The 8,548-nt window shown below is 46.9% G+C and overlaps 1 protein-coding gene and 1 long non-coding RNA gene across 2 annotated transcripts; both read right to left on the bottom strand.

Annotated features, from left to right (window-relative positions):
• Positions 1 to 541: 541 nt before the first annotated feature.
• Positions 542 to 5,717, bottom strand: mex3b (mex-3 RNA binding family member B). Its single transcript, XM_002932250.5, has 2 exons — positions 5,080 to 5,717; positions 542 to 4,210 (listed from the first exon to the last, which is right to left on the bottom strand). Exons 1-2 carry the CDS (start codon positions 5,312 to 5,314, stop codon positions 2,889 to 2,891), a joined length of 1,557 nt encoding a protein of 518 aa, XP_002932296.1. The 5' UTR covers positions 5,315 to 5,717; the 3' UTR covers positions 542 to 2,888.
• On the bottom strand, positions 4,211 to 5,073 carry LOC101730325. Its single transcript, XR_004222044.1, has 2 exons — positions 4,776 to 5,073; positions 4,211 to 4,717 (listed from the first exon to the last, which is right to left on the bottom strand). It is a non-coding gene; the product is annotated as an uncharacterized LOC101730325 (long non-coding RNA).
• Positions 5,718 to 8,548: the final 2,831 nt, after the last annotated feature.

The raw sequence follows: 8,548 nt of genomic DNA, 5'->3' as shown, positions 1-8,548 counted from the left end.
ACAAAGAAAAAAATAAAGACCAACTGAAAAGTTTCTAATAGGACATTATATTACATATGCAAGTTTATTTTAATGTGAACTACCCCTATTTTAAATCAGATTAACCACACAAACTGATTTGTGCCTGGCCTTTATGGTGAATATGGTCAATCTGTGGCACTCTGGATGTTGTTTGACTACAATGCCCAACACCTGCGGACAGCCTTCAACTGTCGTCAGTTCTGGAAGTTTTAGGTCAACAACCTCTAGGACAGCCACAGTATTATTGTATAATATCCAGTGCAACACCAGTATATCTGCACTGTTACACTAACAATGCCTCTGAGTTACAAAACAATGCACAGATCAGGAAAATTAAACTAGCAGTCTTTCAGTTGTGGTGATCCAAAACCCTGTGTACTCAGCTAGACTGCTGTCAGGGGATGCTGGAAACAGAAGTCCACCACACCTGACAAGGATATTTAACAGCCATGCTTTGCAAAGCAGTTGCGTTATACCACTGATCAAATGACAAGACAAAAAAAAAAAAAAAAACAAGTTATTTCTGGAATAAATTTTATTTGATTTATATAGAAATACTTAAAAAAACATGAAGTAGCACCATTACTTAAGTTTTACCTTTATTATGTAGAACTTTAAATGTCAGAAAAATAAAACTCTTGATACAATTTCAAATCTCGTTTCAGCAAATATAATATTAGTATTTGACCATGAGGTTAAAGGCCCTTTATCATAAAATAAAATATACTTTGTTTTTTTCTTAAACTTTGCTCAGTAAAGTACATTTACGCTCAAGTAACATCACCTACATATACATAAACGAGTGGTAAACAAAATGTATTAAAATAGAAATACTAAAACTATATCGGTGCAACAGAATTTTGTAATTCCCACTGAAATCTATACAAAGGTTAGAAAGCAGTCAACTGTTTCTTCTGGTTGGCTTAATAGGCTTATACGTTTCCCATTTCTGTAATAATATAGAATAAAATATGCTTTATATCACGGAATAGAAAAAGATGCTGGGTGAAGCAGATTTAAAAGATTTTGTTTCAGAACCTATAAAATCTCCATCCCAACAGAATACTGTTCAAAACGTTGGTTTTCCTCATTTAATGGTTTGTCCCATTCCCTCCCTCCCCCCCATCAACACCTGTGTGATATTAAAATAATACAGTGTTCTTTGCCTTTAGGCCGTATACTAAAAATAAAAAGATTTAACCCAGCTACAAAAAAAAGTTCACTGAACTTAAATTAAAATACTTGTAAACATCTTTGCAATATGAAATATAATTTTTCAAGTCAAAAAAGAATAAAATACTTCAATCTGTATCAATGCAGTTTCATCTTTAAAACTTTGAAAACACATTTTATATTTATATATAGATATTTATAGAAGATATGATACAATTTGATATCACTTTGTTAAAGCTGCAGTATCGTGGGGGTTTTTTTTTCACTGGAAAGTGTCTGCAAAAAAGCAATATAAGACATATATTGTACCTCCACTGTGTTCTCATAAGCATTTGGTCAGCAGTGGCTAGCTAAAAAGGGCACATACTGTAGATCTGGTAGCCCGCTTATCAGAAGTACTTAATCGGATTAAAAGGAAAGATAGCATCAAGTGCAGTTGGAAATGAAAGCTACTGCAACTAGGATGTCGTTGTTCATATCAAGAGCATGCAATAAATGTCACTTATATTCTTCCCAAGCTTACACTATATATATATATATGTATATGGAAAAGTAGCCTGCAATTTCCATTAAGAAGGGATAAAATAATAATCATAATCGTGCAGATACTGCAGCTTTAAAGCCACATTCCCACTTGCCAAGGTATGTTTAAAAAAAATAAAAATCTGTGAGATCCCATATTTCAACACCATTATTTAGCCCCCTCAAGGCATATGGGGGTTAATATACAATGAAATGCCTAGGTGACCCCCACCAGCTGTGAAGAGGTAAATAACCATGTTTGAATGCCAAGGAAGACCCAGTGATCTCACTGTAACAAATGCAGAAAAGCAGATGTACAAATGAATATTGCTTCAGGAAAGGACACATGTGAGAGTGGCGCTGTAAGCTATTTACATAATGACGCCAGAGGGTGGGTACCACTGAGATGAACCCACACCCCCAGGAGGCGGGTACTTTAATCATGTGTCTGCGCCACAGTTTGCCAAAGCAGATCACTAGATGCTCTCTAGGTTAAGGGAATTCTAGCTTGGGGCCCTCCAACTGTGTTTGAACTACAACTCCCAGAATTCCCAGACAGTATTTGGTGACTGAGATGAATCTGTAGTATGAGGGAAACTGACGCTGGGTGACATAGCTCAAAGGCAGCAGGAGATTAACAGGCTGGGCATCCCTTTTGCAGCTCACCAACATTTAGACCTCATTTCACTCCATAACAACCATCTGATAAATGCAGTAACATATTAGTGTATAAATGAACATCTGGCCCTCATGCTGTTGAACTACAGCATACCATATTTGTTGAACTACAACCTACCACATTTCAACAACAACCATGGGGCAGTGTAGTTCAAGAGCAGGAGGGCATCAGATTACAGAGACATTTACTTTGCATCTTGACACCCCCCCTCCTCTTTTAAGGAACAATATCATGGCATTAAGTTATACTATATTAAATAGATTTAAGCAAGTAATAACCAGGGTGGCTTCCTAGTGTATGTACAGCATTGATGAACACAGAATAAGAAATAAAAACACAAATCTAAATATATATATTATCTGAATATTAATATATTACAATATATTAATATATTAAAGGATCCGTGTAGATATATACACACACGTGTATGGCACCATACAAGTGGGAATGTAGCTGCTTCCTTGCCCCTTTTCCTAGAGATGGGGGGAAGGATTTAGGAGAAGATGCGGATGGCCTGGGTGACCCCTGCATGGCACACTGGGCACTGGGGCTCATTTTTCTCACAGATGCGGTTGGCACATTCCATGCAGAACAGGTTGTGCCCACAGGGAACCAGGGCAGCAATCACCTCACTCTCAAAGCAGATGGAGCAGTCACGGCTACCCTTTCTCCTCATGCCAGATGAAGAGGAAGACGAGCTGGATGAGGAAGAGCTGCTACTGCTGCTGCTGGAGGAAGAGGAGGATGAGGAAGAGGAGGAGGAGTCCGAGCCCATGTTGCTGTAGGCAGAATAGCTCAAGCCACCCCCGGGGTCACTGCGCACCCTGCGCGCTAAGGGATGCTCGGACAGTCCATTGCATGAGTGCAGGGGAGGGGAGAGCCTGGGGGCAGCCGTGCAGCCCACTCCATTCAGCCGTCTCTGGCTGAGCAGGATCCCGTTGGCATTATTATTGTAGGGGGCGCTGCCAGTGCTGCGCTCCAGCTGGGACCAGACATAAGCAGAAGGCGGCGGGGCAGGGGCAGGGTCAAATCCGGACTCAAAGGCCAGGTCAGTGCAGTCGGGGGAGATGGCTTCGCTGCCGGTGCTATACACATATCCATTGCCGTTATTATTGTTATTGTTGGTGTAGCTAAGAGCAGGGCTGGGCGGGCTGTAGTCTGCCAGCCTGGTGCCCCCAAAGTAAGAGTCGGTGGAGGCACTGCCCAGGGAGCTAGAGCTGTCGTTACGATAGTTAGAGAAAGCCTTGCGGCCGCCCGAGCTTTGGGTCATGCCCGGGTTGGCTTTGCTCCACAGGCTGCCAGTGCCGTGCAAATCAAAGCCAACATCAGTGCCATTGGCATGGAAGTCATTCTCATCTGCCAGCTCGATAAGCCCGCCGGTGCGCACGGCGATATGAGCCTCGATCTCCTCCCGGGCTCGGTCCACATTCTCCGGCATTCCGGTCACTTCGAACACAGGCTCCTTGTCCCTGCTCGGGGTTACTATGTACGTGTGGGTCTGCTGCTGGATCCGCTTAATAGTAGCGCCTTTGGGTCCCACCACCAGCCCCACCACTCGGTAAGGGACTCGCACCTGAATGGTAGTCTGCCCGGGGAGATTGGGGGGGGCGGGCACCGAGCCCCCATTCAGCGCTGCTGCGTTCTTGTTGCGAGAGGCTCGGATCATGGAAAAGTGCTCGGCGGCTGAGATGATCTCTCTCCGGGCCATGGCCACATCTTCCTTCCTCCCAGTCACAACAAAGACTGGCTCCTCCCCGCGCACCGGGGTCTTGATGTACGTGTTGGTCTTGGCCCGCAGAGCTTTGATCTTACAGCCTGGGAGGGGGAGACACAATGGAGCACCGGTTAGTGCCGGGGTACAAGCACAGGGGGCACCATTCATTCACAGTCTGCAGCAATGCCAACAATAGTACCACCCTCACCATGCAGCCCATTGGCACCCTCACCTACAGCCCATAGGCACCCTCACCATGCAGCCCATTGGCACCCTCACCATGCAGCCCATTGGCACCCTCACCATGCAGCCCATTGGCACCCTCACCTACAGCCCATAGGCACCCTCACCTACAGCCCACTAGCACCCTCACCATGCAGTCAATAGGCACCCTCACCTACAGCCCATAGGCACCCTCACCATGCAGTCAATAGGCACCCTCACCTACAGCCCATAGGCACCCTCACCATGCAGTCAATAGGCACCCTCACCTACAGCCCATAGGCACCCTCACCATGCAGTCAATAGGCACCCTCACCTACAGCCCATAGGCACCCACACCATGCAGTCAATAGGCACCCTCACCTACAGCCCATAGGCACCCTCACCTACAGCCCACTATCACCATGCAGTCAATAGGCACCCTCACCTACAGCCCACTATCACCATGCAGTCAATAGGCACCCTCACCTACAGCCCACTATCACCATGCAGGCAGCACTGTACCAGCCATTATCATTCACGCACCATTGTGCCAGTAACGCTGTAAGGGCTAAGTTTTAAGGAAGAGACAAAGGAATGGGCACTCCAGCTGTGGCAGAAACACATCTCTCAGCACCCACTTCCAACATGTGTGCCTGGGATGCTAGAGTTGTAGTTCAGCCACAGCTGGAGCGCCCAAGGTGCTCACTTCTTTGTCTGGCCAGGACCCTCCGCCCCGGTCCCATCTGAGCATTCCCACGCAGCTCACCTTGTCTGCCAACGATCTCCGCCACATGTTCCGAGCTGGGAACCGGCACGCATTCGGTCATGTTCACGCTTTTTTTCCGCGGCTCGTTGTCGTACATTGTGCTCTCGTCATTGTCCAGTCCCAGCAGCGAGAGCTGGTCGAGGGCGATTTGGAGGGCCCGCTGGTCATCCAGGGTCTCGCCTCCTCCTCCTCCGCTCCCATTCCTCTCCATGTCTGCAAAGAGCGAGCTGGGCATGGTCAGGCTGCCGTCTCCCCCCCACTCCGCTCACCTCAGTGGTACGAACAGACACAAAGACAAAGCGAGGTGGCCGGCACTAAGGAGAGAAACAGGGGAGGGTGGCTGGCGGGGAAAGGGAATTATTACGGCTTTGCGTTCCTTCCGCTACCCCTGAGTATTGGATGGTGCTGGGTGAGAGTTCAGTGCAATCGAAAATGGGGTCTCCCCAGGATGAAGGCGCAGCTCCCCGACTCCTATATGGCCAAAAAATGCCAGAGGTGGCAGCGTTTCTTTAAGGAGCCCCTCCCCGGCTCACTCAGCGTTTTCCTCCCCTCCTGTCTGAGCCACTGCAGCCAGACGGCACTAGAGGGGGGAATAAGAGGGCTGTTACGTCACGAGCAAGGCTTGACAGTACAAAGGGACTGACACTGAGCTTGCTTGCCTCTATTGGCCGAACAGCATGATATGGGGCGGGGTTACGCGCGTCTGGAACGCCCCTCTGCCCTCCCTTTCAGCAGGGAAAGGAATACAAAAAATCTTCCTTTCTTTGTTGTCTCATGCAGAACAATAGAAACTTGATATAGCAAAGCGCGGTGTGGTGCTGAGGGGTGTCATTGTCCCCAACCTTGTGCCCCTTTATGGGAGCAGGCACCTCAAATCCCTGTCAAATGATGGAATGTGCCGGCCCCAGTCTGACATTCCTATTGGCCGCCGAGCCCAAGTAGTTTCTCAGCTGCTGGCGGAGCCGCACACCTCTAGCATGCGCTTCTCTTTGTCTGGCCTCGCGTGTTCCAGCAATCTGCACAAACGTAAACACAACTAAAGTGCGTGTCGGCTGCACAACGACTAGGCTTCGTGTAGCCGCTCTCTTGGGCTGCATGTATGCAGGGCACATCAGGGACACATGGGCAAACCTCAAACCAGGCAACTTTCCCCTCGTCTGGCCGTTTTCACGCTTGAGGCAGGATGTTGGGACCTGTAGTTCTGTAAATATTAGGAGTGCCGATATTTGATTGTTGCAGTGACTATGATACCTTAGCGGTTAGCGTACAGGCAAACAAAAGGGGTTACAGCTGTATAATGATCCCTGTGCGCCCATTCCCTACGTGCAGTGCTGGAATTAGCGCTGGGCTTTGTTTTCCCATGCTCCCCCATGCTTGTCACGGCAAGGTAACCTGAAGTGCCAGCAACTGCTATGGAAAACATAACAAAACACAAAGCACATGGATGGCTTACTTATAAAAACAACTCTATTTCTCAGTCACGCCTTATTGTGCTTCAGGGAACTACAATTCCCAGCATCCCCGCCTAAGGCACACTGAGCGCTGTAGCTAGACAAAGGAGATCCAACAACGTGGTTTCATTGTCAGTTATAGTTTTTTTTCCCAAATATTCATAAATTTCACCCAAAGAATAGGATTTCAGGTTCGTGAAGCATACCGTTGCCCCCACACCCAAGAGGTAATGGTTTTATCAATGATTCTGTGCACTTTGGCTTCATTGTTACCGGTTGCTAAAGTTGATTGTTGCAGACTTATTAACTGCCCTGATTCATCGCCGTTTCGTTTCCTTCTGCCCCTTTACTATGACTACAGGCGAACTGTGGGTGCAAGGAATTGGGTATGTGAGGGCAATAGGCTCCATATAGGACCCTTCCATAATGTACCGTGAGGGGGATATGCCCAGACATGTGAGGCGCTCTTTGTTCTTCAGCCTCAGTCTCCTGTATATGATCTGTGCATAAAGGGGTCCATTGCGTTCCTGCTGCCCCCGATTCTCTTAGAGTCAGTCCCACCACACCCTGCCCATAGAACACGCTCTCCCTGAATATGAATGGATGTTTTTGTTGCCAGTCTGCTATGCAAATAGATGCACCATTTTGCAGGTACTTGTCCACTCTTTTGGTGTTTATTGCAGGGACTCGCCATTTCCTCCGGATGTTTAGATCTCGGGCAGGAGAAGTGAGGGGCTGGCTGGTGACCTGCTACCCCTTGTTAATTGCTGGCAGGCTAAACTTATCATTGGAAGTAAATGACAATACTCTCTGTCACTGCCCTATATGCAACTGTATCTGCTGCCCTTTGTTAAATACACATTATCCCACACCTTACATTGATACAAAGCATTTTCCATGATTTGGCCCCCAATACTAAAAGTTCCTGACACAGCTAAAATATTGGAAATTGGCCTCTGAAATGAGTAACCTGAGCAGATGTAATGGTGGCCCTGGAGGAGACGGCTCAGCCAGTGTGAGGGCTGCAGGTGGTGCAGCAGTTGATACTGGAGGTGCTGCACTTGATATTGCTTTGTGTGAGCATCACCAGCATGTGGCAAACAACAATAGACACCGTTATGTCTGCAGCATGACCAACTCCCAGCGAATAGCAAGTTGCAAGTCAGCAATAACTGGAGAGGTCATACACTCGCTGTCCCTGCTACATTTAGAAATATGCTGTTCATTTGATTTCCGTAGTTAAAACAACATGTGGTAACCTGTTAGCTGATGAGCCAGGAGCATTTATTATTGTTAAGGCTAAACAGATGGCTTCCCCACACCATCAAATGAGGTTTCACAGCCAGAGCATTACTGTGTGATGTCATAAACCACAAGAGTTCAGGTGGAGCTGGCGTAGTTGAGGGACCGTCTCCGAATCCCCAAACAAAGAGCACATCCAAGCACCTGCCAATAATTTATAGTATACAATACACACAGTATTCTAATGCTAAATGTCATTCTGCTTGTAAATACTACAGCCCCAGTGTTATTGCTTATACTAGTGCTTAAATAAGTTAATTCCCAATGCAAAATTGAATCCACTGTGGCTCTGGCAACACATGTACAGTACACTAGCAATTCTCAGGCCACCAGCATAATTCCACTTCTGTAATGGAAACAGGACATTCACTGACAATAACGTAATTATTAGCGCCAGGGCCCAGGTGCAGGCCAAGTAGCTGAGCCCTCCACCAGGGGGTGTAATCGTACCCTCTGTAGTTCTGCCCCTGCTGTGATATTACCATGTGGTAATGACTTCTCTATCATACAGGGCAAAGAAATGTATTTAGGGTAAACTCAGTTTCATTTAAATACCCTAAATCAGGGATACCCAGACCTTGTCACCTTGTGATCTGCTCTTGCCACCTCGCCTCCATCATGAGATCTACCACATTTACAATAGTGTGACGTCTATCATTTGGCACAATAAGCAAGAAAAAGTATCAATCGATGTTTACGAAAAACACATAGCAATA

Source organism: Xenopus tropicalis, chromosome 3, assembly GCF_000004195.4.
Source record: "Xenopus tropicalis strain Nigerian chromosome 3, UCB_Xtro_10.0, whole genome shotgun sequence".
NCBI lineage: Eukaryota > Metazoa > Chordata > Amphibia > Anura > Pipidae > Xenopus > Xenopus tropicalis.
This window is presented reverse-complemented; position numbering and strand designations above follow the sequence as displayed.